Here is a 19,059-nt window from a genome sequence, read left to right on the forward strand (position 1 = left end):
GCAGTGATTATGTTTGTTGTGCACTGGTTATGTTTGTTGTGCAGCGGTTAAGTTTGTTGTGCAGTGGTTATGTTTGTTATGCAGTGGCAGTGGTTATGCTTGTTGTGCAGTGATTATGTTTGTTATAAAGTGGCAGTGGTTATGTTTGCTGTGCAGTGGTTATGTTTGTTGTTCATTGGTTATATTTGTTATGCAGTTGCAGTGGTTATGTTTGTTGTGCAGTGATTATGTTTGTTATGCAATGGCAGTGGTTATGTTTGTTGTGCAGTGGTTATGTTCAGTGAAGGTACGATGGAGTTGAAGGATGCTAGTGTTAGCAGTAAGAGACATCAGAGGCTGTATTAATGGTACTGCAGTAACAGAAAATTGTGTTGGACATAGCTGAACAGATGGTAGATGGGAAACATCTTGGTTGCACTTTGCACTGTATAGATGAAAAGTAATATAGCATTAGTTAGCAACACCTAATAACATTTGCCAATTCATGCATTTTAATCACATTTGCTATTACTACTATTTGTAATTGAAGCGAGAAACAAGAATATGTGAGCACCTAGATATGTATGAACAGGGCTTGATGATGAATACAATCTTGAACAATGAATGAAAAAAAATTGCTTTTGTGCATATTTGGCTGCTACTTTTCACTGTTGTGTATCAGAGAAAAACACTTATCAAACCATCAAGCACATAATGCTGTATGTTCATGTTGTTCTGTAGTAAACATATTTTTGTCTTAAAAAACAATAAAACAGGAATACATGGTCTCCTACACACTCATGAAATCACTGCAAAAAGCATACAGACTCCAGTCATGTCTTCAAAAATAGTGATATTTTGTATTACCTGTTTTATGGGGGTTATAGAAAAGCACATTAGATGCTAATGGTAAAGCACTGTTGGAAAGCTGCATTGTGTACCATTGATCGTATGGGAGTGGAAAACCTATTTGGTTCACTTTTTAATTGGACACCAGCATAAGCTCTCTTCTCTGAGACCTAACTGTGGGGTATAGTGAGGTCATAAACATCATGAAGGGGTTGTTTTAATGATATCTGTCTGATATTGGGTATCAGAGAATAGTTGTTTGTCAGCCATGAAAACCATTATGCTTCGTGTTGCTTCCCCTCTGTTTGTTTATTTCTATAATAAGAAAAAAATAACTGCAAAGCATATGTTTACAAGTATAAATATATGAGCTCCTATACCCATACACAGACTATGTACCATATACAAATCAAATTCATATTATTAAAATAGACAAGTACTAGTCTGTAATAAGCATGGGGAGAAAAAAAGTATGTCAAGGCTGTATGAGTCATATCAACTAAAGTTATGCTGTGCACAGCTGAGCAGACTAAATAGGAAACTTATTTGGACCACTGCATAATGGGAAAGCAACACAATACTGTTATTTTTTTTATAACGGGGATGAGGATAAAGCATGCTTTTATGTACATAATGGTGTCAGAGCAGAATCCACCTTGATTTAAGATGCACTTGAGTTCATTTTAATGTCTTCTTTCTGATATAGCATTTCTTGTAAATAGAATGCTTAGTTATGCAAGAATAAACATATTGCTAAGTATGGTCAGGGGATTGACAAGAAAGACTGAAAATATTCTATCAGCAAAAGCTGTTAAAGTATGTTATTTATTCATTGGTCAGCTAGCTGTAGTTTAATGATATTTACTTTGCTTGCAGTGTGTATTTTTTACAAATTTCAGAGTTACTCTTTGTTTGGGGAGCTGCAGTTTAAACTACTCAGTCTCCCATGAACCTACGTAAATAAAGTTATTTCTGCTTTGCCATAGCCTGAGTATGAATCAAGTCTTTTACACAGGCATTATTCATTGATAGCTGATCTGGACATGGAAAAAGAGAATGTAGAGGTTCAATTAATGGGGAAGTGATACTGTCAAGTATTAGAGAATAGCACTTGTCAATCAAAACATCAACACTGCATGTTGCCTCCCCACGTCCACCTTTTTTTCTGCTGTAAAATGTATTTTATTAGTAGAAAGTGAATGTACAGTTGTGTACCTACCATAAATGTAGATGTTCGAGTGTATTCACTGTTGCAGTCATTTCACTTGGGTTATCCTGCTGGCAGGTGACCCGCAGTCAGCCCGAGTTCCAAAGTCTTGGTCCAGCATTGGTTGCTGTCGCCTCTTCCCTGACGTCAGTGCGCCAGGGGTATAAAAGTTGCAACCAACACCATTTTCTTCAGTTTTTCTTGCCCCAGATGTCAGGTGCCCCCAGATATGAAGGCTGAAAAGATAAAAATATTTCAAACAACCATGCATATATTACTATAAACATTTCCTTCATCTAAAAGCAGATACACCACATAGGTTGTATAGAGTTGAGAAGTACAGAATAGTCCCAGCAAAGAGGGGGATGGTGGGTGGGTAACCAGGACTGCAACAGTGAATACACTCGAACATCTACATTTATGGTAGGTACACAACTGTACTATGTTCATCGTGTTTCACTGTTGCAGTCATTACACTTGGGTAGAATCCCAAAGCTGAGGTTGTGTGGTTGGGTCTAGATTGGATTTGGCGAGGCTAACAAGCCCTGCAGATCTACAGTGGCAAAGCCTGCTCTGGATTTCGAGTAGAGTGGTAGGTGGTAGTGCTTGGTAAAAGTGTGCACTGAGCTCCAGATTGCAGCTTCTAATATGTCTTTGGTTGGTACCCCTCTGAGGAAAGCTGCTGAAGTGGCTGCTGCTCTGGTAGAATGAGGCCTAATGCCCTTAGGCACAAATTTTCCATGTTGTGTATAACAGAAGCGGATGCAGTGTCCTATCCATTTGGAGATTGTCTGCTTTGTAATAGGTTTTCCTTGTGATTCTGCAGCATATGCTACAAACAGTTGCTCAGTTTTTCTGAAAGCTTTTGTTTTGTCCAAGTAAAATCGTAGCTGCCTGTGTATATCCAAAATGTCCAGAAGTCTTTCCCCTTTATTCTGGGGATTTGGGTAGAAAGTAGGCAAATGAATGGTTTGGTTTAAGGCCACACTGGAGACAACTTTTGGCATGAATGTTGGGTTCGTCCTTAGAGAAACCCTGTCCTGGTGAAAAATGAGGAAAGGTTCCACAGCCATCAATGCCTGTAACTCTGAGACTCTTCTTGCTGAAGTTATTGCTAGGAGCAGAGCAGTTTTCCATGACAAGAATTTTAGATCAGCTGTGCTGGCTGGTTCAAATGGAGGCAGTGTTAGTTTTTCTAAAACAAAATTGAGGTCCCAAGTAGGTACTGGTGCTCTCCTAGGGGGGTCTTATATTCTTTGCCCCTCTGAGGTGCTGTCGTAGTAGAGGATGTGAAAAAATAGGAGGATCCGTATTGTAATGAGCTGAAATGGCAGAGGCATGGATTTTAATAGATGAAAAAGACAGGCCTTTGTCCAACATCTCAGTCAGGTATTGCAAAATCTGAGGTATATTAGGGACCAGTGGGTCGAGTCCTTGTGCCTGGCTCCAAGCAAAGAATCTCTTCCATTTTTCTGCATAAGATTTCCTAGTGCTGGGTCTCCTGGCTTCCAAAATTACATCCATAACAGCTTTAGAGAGAGGTGCAGTCTGAGTGGCTACATTATCTGCCATGCTGCCAGGTTTAAGGTTCTGAGTTGACTGTGCAGAATCCGATTGTTTTGCTTTGTCAGAAGATGAGGGATTTGAGGTAGAGGCGAAGGTGGGCCTTGGGACAAAGTCTTTAGGATTGGGTACCAGTGCTGGCATGGCCAGTCTGGTGCAATCAGGATCATTTTTGGCCTCTCTTGTCTTTTAGTAGCACCTTGGTGAGAAGAGGCATCGGAGGGAAGGCATAGACTGTCAGGTTTTTCCAGCTGAAAGATAGAGCATCCACTTTCCATGCTTGAGAGTGATAAGTCCTTGTGCAAAATTTCTGTATTTGGCAATTGTGAGGGGAGGCAAAAAGATCTATGTCTGGGCGTTCCCATTCCCTTGTTATCATGTTGAACACTTGTGGATTTAGCTTCCATTCGTGAGGATCCATGAGATTTCTGCTTAGTTCGTCTGCCAGTGTATGTTTTGTTCCTGGCAGGAATTGTGCTTGCAGATGTACCTGGTAGGTCAGTGCTGTGTTCCACAAAGTCATGGCTTGTCTGCATAGGGGGTAGGAATGTGTGCCCCCTTGCTTGTTTATGTACCACATAACTGTGGTATTAACCATCTTTATTAATAATTGTCCTGGATGTATTAGGTCCTTGAAGGCTGTCAGGGCATTCTGTACAGCTAGCATCTCTTTTTGATTGATGTGAAGATGCATTTGTTCCTTGGGCCACATGCCCTGAACACATTTTCCTGCCGTATGTGCTCCCCAGGCAAAATCCGATGCATCCGTTGTTATTGTCTACCTGGCTGTAGGTAAGGTGAAAGGCTGTCCCTTGTTGTGGTGACAGGCCTGGGACCACCATCAAAACTCCTGTTGTAGGCAGGGAATCAAGGTTATGATTGTCTCTAGGCTGTGACAATGCTGAGTCCAAACACTTTTTAGATACCATTGTAGTTTCCTCATATGCAGTTTGGCATATGGAATTAGTAGAATGCAAGATGCCATGAAACCCAGGGCCTGCAGAATTTTTCTTGCAGGGAGCTGGGTCTTTGTTGCCATCATTTGAAAGTAATGAGTCAGTTGCCTTTGTTTGTCTGGCGTGAGATAAGCCATCTGGGCAGTTGCATTTAAGATTGCACCCAGGAATATTATCTCTTGAGAGGGCACTAGTTTTGATTTCTTTTTGTTTACTGTGTACCCTAGGCAAATTAGCAATCTTTTTACAAACACCAGGTGCTTTAGAAGAATGTTCTTGTTCTCTGCTTGAATAAGGCAGTCGTCCAAGTAGGGATATATTTGAATTCCTTTTTGTCTGCAAAATGCAATTACTGGTACCAGGCATTTTGTGAAGACCTGGGCACAGTAGATAAGCCAAAGGGCAGTGCAGAGAATTGGTAATGCATTGAGCCTGCTATAAATCTGAGGTATCTTCTGCACGATTTTCTGATTGGGACATGCAGGTATGCCTCCTTGAGATCCAAAGTAACTAGCCACGCCTTCTTGCCCAGCATGGGCAGAAGTTGTTGTAGTGTTAACATTTTGAATTTTGGAACATCCAGGAAAGTATTTAGGATTGACAGGTCCAGTATTGGTCTTCAGGCTTTGTCTTTTCTGGGTGCTAAGAAAAGTCGTGAGTAAAATCCTTGGCCCTGTTCTTCTTATGGCACTTTTTGAATAGTTCCCATATCCATAAGAGCAGCAATCTGCTTTTGTGCCTCTGCCCATTGGTTTTGTGGCAGGTTTGGCATACCTTTTTGTTTTGGAAGTGTGTGGAAGTGGAACCTGTACCCTTGAAAAACTATATTCAATACCCATTGGTCTTGGGTGATCATGTGCCAATTTTTTGAGAAAAGTTCTAGCTTTCCCCCTAGGGGTGCTGTCAACTGGTAAGAGCTTGGCATTTGCAGAGGGAAGTCATTGTGACTGTTTCCCTATAAGGTTGTGATTTGTCTTCTCCTCCTTTGGGGGCTGAAGCACCCCATTGTTTAGGTCTGTAGGAGCCTTGGTACTGAGATCTGCCTCTTGGGCGTCTGTATCTGCCTCTTTGTGGCCTGTCTGACACTGGAAAGGACCAATTTTTTGAAGGCCAGTTTCGGCTAAATCTAGGTGATTGAACCTGTAAGAAATCTTTCACAGTTTGCATTGACTTTGCTTTATCCTCCATTTTCTTTAACACCTCTTCTGCCTTAACACCAAACAAAGTATCATGCTGTAGTGGAGCATCCAATAATTTTACTTTAACATGGTCAGGTAAACTTTGTTCTTTCAACCAAGCATGTCTTCGAATAACTGTAACTGCGGCTCTAAAAGAAGCCTCTAATTAATCAAAACCACATTGCAGAGTATGTTTTCCCACTTGTTCAACTGCATGCAATAAATCCTGCATTTCTTTACTGTCAGGACTTTCTATATTTGTAACCATTTTCTGCTTTAACAATGACATGAGATACAGTTGATATTTAAGCATGTGAAACTGACAGTTTAAAGCTCTTACAGCTAAAGTAGCAGAAGTGTAAACTTTTGTCCCCCATCTGTCCAGTGCTCTGGAATCCCTATCTGAGGGGACAGGATTTTTGGCAGTGGAAGCTTTAACCCCTTTAGGACCCTGAGAAATTGTTTCTGGGTCGGCAGCGGGGTTTTTGTAAAGAAATTTATGAGAGACAGGGACCCTGTAGTACCTGTCTGGCTTTACTGGTGCAGGGGGTAAAGAATGTGGTGACAGACTGGATTCAGAAAAAACATCATCTATAATATCAAGCACAGGGGGAATAGCCAGGGGCCTGTGCTGAGGCAATAAAAGGAAATCCCTGAGCCTTTTCTTGGATTCTGAGTAATCCTGGCTCTCCCAATGGAAATGCTCCCTCATGGTGTGCAGGGTTTCCCCAAAAGAGTAATCCTCAGGCGGTGAAGCTAAAGGAATGGACTCTTCAGCATCAGAGTCCTCATAGGGAGGGAGAGAATAGCCCTGGTCAGAAGAAGAATCAGAGGAAATGGAAACCTGATCAGAGGAATCATAATCAGTGTCTTGCCTAGGCCTTTTGTCAGGAGGGGGATGGGAGCCCCTGATTAAAGTAATAAGGTCTTCGGCCATTTTAAGCATCTGTTTCTTTGGCATGGATGACTGTTCTGGAGAATGCTGCTCTTGTTTCCTTGTCTTTAATGGTGTTTTTGCCTTTGCCTTTGCTGCTGTAGTAGCTTTAATTGTAAACTGTGAAGGTCTGAAGACACCCTCAGAAGCCGGTGCCTGCTCAGCGGCTCCGGACCCATCTGAGGGTATAGTTTCCGTAGGCCCAATACCTTGAGTTTCCACAGGCCTTGGTGTTTCCATGTGACTGTCAGTTACGGCCTGTGGCTCTGAGGTAGCGGGTGTCAGGGGCTGCGAAAGCGCATTACTGAGAACCGGCAAACCGGCGACTGGCCTAGAAGAGGCTTTGTCTTCGGTTTTGGACCTCGGATGCCTGTCTTTTTCTTTGTCTTTGCGTTTTTTAAACATTCCAGTCGTCTGTTGTTCCGACAGCATTATGTAATTAAATCTTCATCCAAAATAATGCAAAGCAAAATCAAATCGACGTTTAATAGTGCTTTTATTGAATCTAGCAGTAAACCGACAACAAGTAAAGTCGTGGTCAGGGCCTAGGCAAGGAATGCAGTAAGAGTGAAAGTCCTTATGAGGTATTTGCTTCCCACAAGAAATACAATTATTAACTTTTACTGACATCAGTCTGGAGCAAGAAAAAGTTTCCCCAATGGGGTACTTAGCTTTATTGAAGACTTCGGTTCTGAAATTCAATTTTGAAAATCTCAGCAGTCGGGCGACCGGCACTTGCGAACTGCTTTTGCTTTGGGCACCGCGCGGCAAGAAAGACTGAAGAAAATGGCGTCGGTTGCAACTTTTATACCCCTGGCGCACTGACGTCAGGGAAGAGGCGACAGTAACCGACGCCAGACCAAGACTTTGGAACTCGAGCCGACTGCGGGTCGCCTACCAGCAGGATAACCCAAGTGTAATGACTGCAACAGTGAAACACGATGAGCATCTGCAAAACAAGTATCTGTAACCTCATTTACCCACATGCAAACACTACAACAAGAATGCAAACTTAATTCCTGACGTGAAAACATATATATAAAGACTATTGTATGATATCCAGTCAAGGGTGTGGTGCAGAAAAACATGCACATTTATTCATTTATTTATTGCATTTGTTGACTAGGAAAGCCCACTGGGCCTAGGATGAGCCCATTTTCAGTGGAGGCCTGGGGAGAAAAACTCGACAATATTACATACAAAAACAAATTAAAAACAATGTCGATACACAGAAAAATTAAATACAAGTTTGCAAATATAAAAAAATATATATAACAATTATGTCATTACATTAATTAAAAATGAAGGTCTTAATCGGTTAGAGAGAATAAGGTTAATACATAGGAAATGAAGGTCTTAATCGGTTAGAGAGAATAAGGTTAATACATAGGAAATGAAGGTCTTAATCGGTTAGAGAGAATAAGGTTAATACATAGGAAATGAAGGTCTTAATCGGTTAGAGAGAATAAGGTTAATACATAGGAAATGAAGGTCTTAATCGGTTAGAGAGAATAAGGTTAATACATAGGAAATGAAGGTCTTAATCGGTTAGAGAGAGTAAGGTTAATACATAGGAAATGAAGGTCTTAATCGGTTAGAGAGAATAAGGTTAATACATAGGAAATGAAGGTCTTAATCGGTTAGAGAGAATAAGGTTAATACATAGGAAATGAAGGTCTTAATCGGTTAGAGAGAATAAGGTTAATACATAAGAAATGAAGGTCTTAATCGGTTAGAGAGAATAAGGTTAATACATAGGAAATGAAGGTCTTAATCGGTTAGAGAGAATAAGGTTAATGCATAGGAAATGAAGGTCTTAATCGGTTAGAGAGAATAAGGTTAATGCATAGGAAATGAAGGTCTTAATCGGTTAGAGAGAATAAGGTTAATGCATAGGATGAAATAATGTGGGAAGTTACTATCACATGGAAGAAAGTGACAGTAGAAATGGCAAAGTGTAGAGAAGTCTGTTAAGAACAGGAAAGGAGGATGCAGAGTAAGTGAGTTAAGAGCCTGAGTAAAGGTATATTACGGTGTAGGGTTAGAAGCTGAGAAGTGTAGATATTAGGGTGCAATGCAAGTGAAAAGAATGAGTTACAAGTATGAAGCAGGTGACAGAAAGAGACAGAAAGATATAGACAAGAATGGCAGGGAGTTTACAAAGATTGAGAGAGACTGGGGATCTAGAGTGGGAAATCAGGTGTTTGAATTTAATGGTGGGGTACAGGAGCATAGCCAATGACAGAGAAAATGTACTTTTAGGGATTTTTTAATGGATGCAGGATTACTGATAGTTCTGAGAGATGGAGGAAGATTATTCCATAACTTGGAGACAGCATAGGAATAAAACATTTGGCCAGCAGAGAGTTTGGGTTTATCTATAGACAACAGCATTTTGTTTTCTGATCTGAGGTGAAGATTGGGGTGGTATAATGTCAGTATATAAGAGATGGAAAGGAAGCTTTCAGGTTGGAAGATTAACCTGTGGGCTGTGGTTAATTGTATGTAAGTAAGATGGTGGGGAGATTCTAGCCAATTTAGTTGATGCAGTGAGGAGCAGTGGTGGGTAGAGTATTTTGCGTTTGTAGCAAATTTGGCGATTTTATTGTAGCAGGAGTCAAGCTTACTTTTTAGGAAGGATTGTAGTATGGTGAGAATGGGGACACCATATAGCAGAGCTGGAAGTAGAAATGATGAGGCTAGGGCATTTTTAGCAGAGAGACTGAGGTAGTTGTTGTCTTTATAGGGTACCAAGCTTTTGATGCATCTTTTTGATGGTGCTGTGGATGTGAAGGTCAAAAGTTAGTTTATCATCGATGATGACACCTAGCACTTTTGTACTAGGGATAATTTGTATAAAGACAAAATGATCAATTTTAACAATTGGCTAAAGTATTGGTGTCATTCAAAGGGGATCCAGTGTCTGTCAGCCTCGGATGACATGCTCGACAAGCCACGTTGCTTCGCTAGGGATGGCTTGCACCTGTCACCCCTGGGCTTTCAAATACTGGCTAAGGCTCTTGCCACCCCCATAGTGCCTTTTTTAGGCAAGGCTCAAAAGACATACCCACCTCCATAGACAACACAAGGAAAAAGAAACTAAGGGTAATGCTGCTCAATGCCAGAAGTCTAAACCTCAAGATGCACGCACTCAAGGCTCTCCTCACTATGGAGAATATCGATATCTGTGCAGTAACAGAAACCTGGTTCAAGGCTCCCGAGAGCACCCCAGCACTACTAGGTTATACCTCATACCATGCTTTTCAGCCCCAAAACTCAGACCAAACCACAAAAAGAGGGGAACTATCCATATTCATCAAAGATACCCACACCTCCAGGTTAGTGGCACTTCACAAAGCATCGGAGACCATCCATGTGCAACTAACAGTGGGCAAAACTGCCTTTCAGTTTGTAGCCTGCTACAGACCACCCTCCCAAACTCAGGAACCCCACTCTGCTTTCCTGAGAACACTGGAGAATATGAAGGTCTCTCCAAACACCATTATATTGGGTGACTTCAACTACCCAACATAGACTGGGAGCACTACTCAAGCCCTAACACCCTCGCCCAATGGTTCCTAGAATTTATAAACTCAAATGCTATGGAACAACTGGTCACCACTCCCACAAGAGGGGAAAACATATTGGACCTGATCATCACCAGCATGGGGACTCTATGTTCCATACCAGAGGTATACCCATCATTGGTAAGATCTGACCAAAAATTAATCTCACTGGACATCCGTATCCCATCCCCACCCCCAGCCAAGGAAACCACGGTGAAGACCTTCTCAAAAGCAAACTTCACACTTCTCAAAACCAAGGTGGAATCCTTCAAAGCCCCCGGGCCAGTGGAAAATATGGCCCAAACCGCAGAATCCTTTACAAACGCATTCTATGGACACCTACAGGAATGCATGGATCGTACTATCCCAAATAAAACCAAGACTCACTCCTCCAAAGGCAGGAAACCTGTCTGGTGGACCCCAGCCATAAATAAGCTATACAACAGAAGGAGGAAGCTACTACTTGATAGAGCAAAATCCCAAAAAGGGAAGGCATCTCTGATCAGTACTAGCAAGAAACTACGATCCCTCATAAAACCATAAAAGGCCAGCTTCGAAAGAAAAATTGCACAAGACGCTAAAGATAATCACAAGGCCTTCTTTAGTTATGTCAGGAACCTGAGTGGCAACTCCCAGATATGCTCTGAGTTAGTGCAAAATGACAAAAAATACACTGAACCCACAGACATTGCCAACATCCTGGCAGACAGGTTCAGTGCAAACTTCTCCCCCCCTTCCCCCCCTAAAGAGCAAGTGTCTATCCCAACAGAGTGTAGCCTCCTTGACATCACAGATGCACAGGTGAGAGCTGCCCTCTCCAAAGCAAAAAACACAGCATCAATGGGACTGGACGGTGTCCTGGGCTGTGTCTTACATGAGCTCCAAGAAGAACTGAACCCTCACATAAAGTCACTGTTCAATCTCAGCCTTACTACAGGATATGTACCCAAGGAATGGCGTACAGCAACAGTGGTCCCACTCCACAAAGGTGGTGCCACAACGGATCCCAAAAACTATCGCCTTATAAGCCTGACTAGCCTGGTCTGCAAAGCTATGGAACATATCATCATGGAACTCATAAACAAAGACATTGGAAACCTCCAAACACTGGATCCTACCCAATTCAGCTTTGTTAAAGGCAGATCTTGCCTCTTGAACCTGGTTGACTTCTTTGAAACAGTCACCAAGGCCATAGATGAAGGGAAGGTAGTCCACACAGCCTACCTGGACCTCGCAAAAGCCTTCGACACAATACCCCACTCGGGCATCATAAATAAGCTCACCAGCTTAAATATCAACCCCTATGTCACAAGATGGGTGGTAAACTGGCTCAGGGATAGAACCCACATGGTCAGAATTGCGGGTGCCATGTCAGACTCTAAACCAGTTACAAGAGGCGTCCCACAAGGCTCAGTCCTGGGACCTCTCTTGTTTGGTATATATTTCTCTGAGGTACAGGCTAACATGGGAGGACTATGGCTGACCAAGTTCGCAGATGACTGCAAACTGGGTGCCATAATCGGCTCGCTGACTGACACAAGCATTCTCCAAAAGGGTCTCACAGAGACGGATAACTGGTGCCAGAGCCATGGCCTAAAGCTAAATGCCAAAAAGTGTATAGTCATCCCCTTTGGGAAAAAACACATAGGTAGTAATCAATTAAGTATGGAAGAAGTAATTAGGGATTTGGGGACCCAAGTAGATAGCATTCTCTCCTTTGACAATCATGTTGCCATAGGTTTACCCCTGGGATCTCTTCTGTGTCCCTACTAGACAGAGGCACAGTAAACTAACCTTAAAAGGGCTATCTTCTGTGACCTACTATACAGAGGCACAGTCAACTAATCAAAAAGGGTGGCAAAAGCCAAACACACACTGGCTAGGCTTATAAATGCCCTATGGCAGATAGCCTAGTATCAACCTATGAACCTATGTATGACAGTGTTGTTTTGGGAAATAACAATAAATAGAGACTTGTCAATGGGGGTGGATTTTGTGGGGGGAAATAATAGGAGTTTAGTTTTATTGGGGTTAAGGGTGAGGTGATTCTGGGACATCCAGTGCTCAGTAGAGCTGAATGCTTCTTGGGTGAGATGCTGTAATTTGGTGAGAGATTTTGAGGAGCAGAATATTGTTGAGTCATCCGCATATTGGATGCAGAACTATGGTTTAGAGTATAAATGAAAGTTGTTGACAAATATGCTGAAGAGGAGGGGACCCATTATTGAACCCTGAGGAACTCCTGTATTAACAAGAATGAAAGGGGAGGAGGAGTGCTGCCATTTAGTGGAGTGCTGCCTGTTATTGAGGTAGTTGGTAAACCATTGTAGGGTGGGGGTGGAGAGTCTAAGGTAGAGAGTTTGGTAAGCAGTAGTGAGTGAGAAATGGTGTCAAATGCTTTTGATAGATCAAAAAAGAGAGCAGAAACTAAGGAGCCAGCATCACAAGCTCTATTAACTGTGTCTAAGAAGGAAATAAGGGCAGTGTTGGTGCTATGTCCGGGCCTAAACCATGTTGAATGGGGGAAAGTAGTTGGTGTTTTACTAAATGATTTAGCAGCTCTGTATGGATACACTTCTCTAATATTTTAGAGATGGGGAAAGAATGGTAATAGGATGGAAGTTTGAGATATCAGAGTTGTTGCTGCCTTTATGAAGAGGAATGACAAATGCTTTCTTCCAGATATCTGGTATACAGGATTCTTGAATTAACGTATTGAGGAGGATGCTGATAGGATAAGCAATGGAAGGGGCTACTAGTTGTAGGTATTCTGCTGGTAGATTATCAGGGGCATTTGTACAAGGTTTTAGTTTAAGGAGAAGTTTTTGGATGGTGGATGTGGGAATGGGTGATAGTGAGAAGCTGTGTAGGAGATTTGAGGGATTATGTGATGATGGTGGTCCTAATGTGACTGGGTTGATGAATGAGAAGGTAGAAGTAAGTTTAGCGATGGTGTCAATAAAGTATGTATTGAAGAGTATGGCTAGCTCACAGGGGGTTTTATCTGGATTTGGGCATGGGGTATTGTTATTTCCTGGGTGGAGTAGGGAATTAATAGCTCCCCAGAATTTTCTGTGATTTTGTTTATGCTGGTCTTGAATAGCTTGGATATATTATTTTGTTGTTTTTGGCAACTAAACATCTAGCCTGATTTCGAAGTTGTTTGTATTCAATGAGGTTGGATGGTTTGTTTTTTTGCCGGTTTTTCCATGCTTTATCCCTAGAGCACATAACTTGCTTTGTGGCTTTTGCCAGCCAGCAGGCATATGTTGATTTGACTCTCTTTAGTCTGAGGGGGACAAGACTGTTTAGGGTTCTGTGAAATGTGGAATTAAAGAATTTCATAGCTTCATTAAGTGGAAGAGATTTCAGTGGGTTCCAGTTGTTTTCTGCAGGATGTCATTGAGGGAATTTTGGGAGAAATGAGATAAATCTCCAGAATATTTATATTTGGGAAGGCTAGGTGTAGAGGTGGGCTTACATTTAGCGAATGCTAGAGAGTGGTCGCTGATACTGTCTGGGAGAGTGTCTGAAGAAGAGAATTTGTCAGGATCAGAAACCACAATCCAATCCAAGGTTGACCCTTTGTTTCTGTTTTTGTCAGGTCTGGTAATATCAGATATAAGTTGAGAGTAAGTGTGATTTTTGATGTTTGCAGATGGATTATTATTGGAGATGTCTAGCCAATTTATATTGACATCACCTAGTATGATAGTTTTGTTTTGTATGTTGTGGCTTGCCCAGGCTAGAATGTCTTCTAGAATAGGACAGTTGTTACCTGGGGGATGTATATAACTATGATACAAAGGCTTTTGCAGTTGTTAAGTTTGAGGAAAGTAACTGATAGCTCAGCAGAAGGGAAAGGGGTTATTGGCCTAGAGTATGGAATGACTGTGTAGATGCTTGGGAATAGTAAGGCAACACCTCCACCTTTTTTGTGGAATCTGTCAGATCTGAGGCAGGAGTAGTTTAGGGGAAGAATTTCAGAATCTTTGATAGAGAGCTTTAGCATTGTTTCAGTGATGGCGGTGAAATCTGGTTTGTGTTGGCTTAGCCAAGCATGCAGGTGGGGAATTTTGTTCCTAATGCTCTAGAGATTAACAGTGGTGAAGTTTAAGCATTTTGTGGAGCTGGGAGAACTATGAGAAGGTGGTGAAGGGCCTGGATTTGGGTGTATGTCACCACAGAGGGCCAAATTACAGAGAGCTGGGAAGTAACTCGGGGGAGGCTTCTTTTTTATGTTGCTGAAGTGAAATGCTTTATGGATAGTATTGTGATAAAGAAAGCTGTGCTTTGGAGTACTGAAAAGATGGGGTGATAATCCGATTTGCCCAATGTAGTACTATATTGGGATAGCATGTACTTGGTCTGTGACACCCAAATGTGGAGGCACAGAACAGCATGTAGAGGTTGTTTTACTAGTATTACATTAAGAAAAGGCCATACTATGCACTGCTAAAAGACAGGGGTCAGGAAACATTGCTTATACATTGTGGCCTGGAAAGCAATATACTGCTACTATTTAATCTCTACAACAGCATTTTTAAATACATTTGTAGGATAAGAAAACTTAGGAGTATGTAGCAGAAATGATGACATGGCTGCACTGTTCACTACTACATACAAATTAACAAGCTAGGTAATAGCTTAGTACATCAATGACAGTTCATGAGAATGAATTGATAGTGATATATCAGTAATAAATGTAAAACAGAGGACAAAATAAAACTCTACATAGAAAATAAATTACATAAAACTATTTGCTTTTTCATGCATTCCTATTTTCTCAGAATAGAAACAATTATGCCTGCACAATGAATAATGACAGTGAAAGCAATGCTGAAGTGCTCAATCCATACTAATTCATACTGGGATAAGGATGGAAAACAAACTTTACAGCATGCAGTTGTAACATATTTCTTACTTTAATATGGAAGGGAAGCAAACATAATTTAGATACATGTGTTGTTACCAAAGGAATAATATGTTTAAGAGACTCATTGTGAGCACGAAGGAAATAGAAACATAAAATGTCTTTTTTGAATGTGACAAGTACATGTAATGCTTATATCTTGTGTTTGTACAATACACAATAGTACAAAAAGTGTTGCTGTATGTAAAACATAGTAGAACAGATAGGAATTGGAAACAAATAAAATGTGCAGTTCTGTGAAATTTTGTTTTGCAGTGGATGATAGAAAAGCAAAATACAGCATTTTAAAATGATTGTGGAAAAGAAATGAAAGGCTGTTCTGTTGAATATAAAAAGATAAAAATGATTACTAGCAAGTAAAATAATACCACTGTAAGGTAATGCATCACAGATTTCAGTAAGTAAAACTGTGATATTCTGCCGTGCACTTGATACAAAGCAAAACACAGCATTTTAAAATGATTTTGTAAAATCAAAACATAGCATTATGATGCTCAATAAAAAAATGAAAAATCAAAAGAAGATGAGGAAGAGATTGTCACTTAGGAAGAAGATACCTACCATACATCCTACAAGAAAAAAAAACTCATTTTTATTCATGGCAAAATTTTATTAATGATGGCACATAACTTTGAAGTTTTATTCATTTGAGGACTTTAGAATCATCTACTTAAAGCAATGTGTTTTGCATGCATACAAGCTAAGGAAGAAAGTTTCCCTTATTTCTGAGTAAAAAAAACTTCGAAAGCAATAATTGACACATTTTCTTATCAGTGCCTATTTATTTTATCTGAATCACAAATTATTATTCAAGCACACTACTGTACAATTTTTAGCTAAACCGCTGAGAACTTAATGTATGCACACATGCCCATGCATGAGCGCACACACACGGATGCATGTATGCACATACACGTTCACTCAGAGGCACACTTATGTGAAGGCTGATTTGTTTTGTTTCCTCTCTGCAGCCCAGAAAGCACCCATCTTGCTTTTTACTGGCCATAGTGATGGCACTTTTGTGAAATGGGAGAGAAGACACTTCTCACGGCATACTTACAGGTAAGACTATGAACTAATTTTTCAGGGATTTTTTTAAAGAGAAGGTAAATATCATCACCATGTATACTGTAAGGAAAACAGATAAATAATATTTTCCAAAGCAGTTTCAACAGGTTATCTTTTTTTTAAAAAACCTTGCATTCTATACGGAAAAACAAGGCAACTACTGACAGCTACCTCTTCTAGTCTTCGATTTTACCTTGGTCCTAAAGCCATTGACATGCCTTGCTATTTAACACTGTCAGTAACACAATAGGTAGCACAATTGCCTTTAATGCAGAATGCTATGGGTTCTTTTCCCTTACCAAGTAGATCAATTGCTGACACTGTAGTGCAGCATAAGGGAGTGTTATACTTCTGAGTGTGTTCTCCTTTGGATAAGGCATTAATCTGAGGGTCCCATCTGCTTGAGATCATGGTAGCACAAGTGGATGTAAAAGATCCCTCATTCATCAAAAAAATATAGGGGAAACTCCCCAGTCATCATCTCCTTTCAGCTTATCCTGGTTAGGGGTGACCACAGCAGAACAACGGAATGATTGGCAGTGGAGTTTTATGGTGCTGAGTTGCCAGCCTGGCACCCAACCTTCCACAGAAGGCACACACATGAACAACCTCACACCTAGGGCCAATTGAGAGTGTCCAAACCACATACAGCATGTCTTTGGGATGTGGGAGGAAACCGAAGCAACCGGAGGAAACCCACGCGACCACAGGGAGGACATGCAGACTCCGCACAGAAGGTACCCCAGCTGAGAATCAAACCAGAGAACCTCTTGCTGTGAGGCGGCAATACTAACCACTGCACCACTGGGGCCATGCTGGAGGAAACTCCCCAGTGCCATGGCCAAATTTCCCCTAGCAGTATAAGTGCCACCTCAAGGTTTTCCTGAAAACAGGGTACTAGCCTAATTAAATTAACTTAGTCAACAAAAAGATAAAAAAGTCTAGTCCATTTTACCCACAAAGGTCTCAATCTCTTATCTCTAAAACCAAGTGTATAACAGACGTTAATCAGAGCAAATGTGTAAAATCAATGAAAATATTCTGTGTTGATTCTGTTCCCTTAGCAAGTTGAGTAAAAAGGTTTAGCATTAGGATGAAATTTCTGAGAAATTAGTCTGTAACTGTGAGGAGGTCTAGAATTAGTGATTTTAACTCTCAGAAAAAAAAAAATCACAAATCTTTCAACCAACTGAGGAAATATTTAGGAAAAATTAGGTATATTAAGGAAGGTAAGGGATAGCTGAGTGATATATGTATCTCTCAAAGTCAAGGGCACTGGAAATGACCACATGTAAATAATTATTACAGAATGTGAGGATCTTTGCTGCAATACCACAGCAGTTATATAAAGCAATGCTTCTGAGTTTGTCATGTTCATAGTGCCAACTATTGTATTTTCCCCACCTCAGAGTAACAGATAAAACCAGTACCTGAAAGGTATGGTGGTGCATGTTTATGTTTGTTGTTTCTTAATTCTGCCACACTTGTTGCAAACTCCAGCCATCAACAAATGTCACTGAATCTTTATAGTTATACCATTTCTCAGACTTTATACTGCTTAGACTTGTTCTCAGACCTCAGCAAACAGACCACAAAATAGCTTGACTCTGTCATCCAAAACAGTCTGCTTCACTTGTTTTTATAACACAAGTCAGTGTATTTTGTGTGCCATCCCTACATCTTTTAAATCCTCTGATATCTATTACACTACCATGCTTTAAAAAAAACAATGTTTTTGTTAATTTTATCCATTTATTTATACTTTGATGACTGGATTAGTACTAATAGGCCAATGTTCTCTTTTCAGGGGAGACAGAGGGAGTATTCTACTCACTAGGAGTAGTTTGAACTGGGCACTGGGGAACTTCACTTACTCGTTATTGTTGTGAGTGAGACCCATTTTGCATGCACACTTCCTGTTTCTGTTCTGAGTGCAAAGGCAGCCTGGAAAAACAAAGAGGCAGATGGAAAGAGAAGGAGATAATGGCGTGGTGAAAGAAATGGAGGGGAAAGACAATATTGAGACCAGAGAATGTATGCAGGATTCTGAGGAGATGTTTCAAAGAAATCTGGTTGATGGAGATGAGTCAGCAAATGATGGATATATAATTACAACCCTTCAGTCAGGAGGGCTGCAGGATGATTAAAAGGAATGGTGATGCAGTATGAGACAGAAAATGAAGGGAACATTATGGAGAAAATGCAAAAGGAAGATGCAGAAACAACCCTGATGAATAGCGGTGAGATGGACCTGAAAACATATGCAGAGAAAGTAAAAGAAGGCAAAAGGGGAATATCAGAAAAGAAAAAGGCAGAAGAAAATGAAAAAGACAAGTACATGGTAAGGATTCAAAGTAAAGAAGACAAAGAAATTGAGAGTTATGACGTGTGGGACAGTTTAATAGCTCCTATGGGTATAAAAGCACATTAGGTAAGAACATGTATTCTTATTAACAAAGAGACATTATGTTTGAGACTGTTGTTTCAATGGAAATTTTTCTTGAAGAATATGAAAGGAATGAAAGACTGTAACCCAAATAATCTTTATGAGATAAAAGCATTTAACAGGGAAAAAAAGAAATTCATATACAATTTTGAACAGAGGTGGAAAGAGAGACTTTGAAAGGACATTTGAAAACTTTATGTAAAGAAGTACTTAGACATTACAAAAGTTTATGATAAAAGGACTTTATGGGAGTTGTGGATGGGATTGCAATATTGTTGAAAGAGAAAAAATATACATATAGCAAGCATGATAAATGTGGAGTGGAATAGGGCTGTCATAAATATTTGGGGCAACCCAAACAAGTTTTTTTATGTGTGTGG

At 40.6% G+C, this 19,059-nt stretch overlaps 1 protein-coding gene across 1 annotated transcript in view; it reads left to right on the plus strand.

The window, feature by feature from the left end:
• The window catches only part of LOC122799991 (vegetative incompatibility protein HET-E-1-like), a 964,337-nt gene that overhangs the window by 729,316 nt on the left and 215,962 nt on the right, over positions 1 to 19,059 (plus strand). Inside the window, exon 9 of the mRNA XM_044069444.1 lies at positions 16,137 to 16,227. Coding sequence (XP_043925379.1) covers positions 16,137 to 16,227 — 91 coding nt within the window. The remainder of the gene's footprint in view (positions 1 to 16,136; positions 16,228 to 19,059) is intronic.

This window comes from Protopterus annectens, chromosome 4.part0 (assembly GCF_019279795.1).
Source record: "Protopterus annectens isolate FY-2018-M chromosome 4.part0, PAN1.0, whole genome shotgun sequence".
Taxonomy (NCBI): domain Eukaryota; kingdom Metazoa; phylum Chordata; order Ceratodontiformes; family Protopteridae; genus Protopterus; species Protopterus annectens.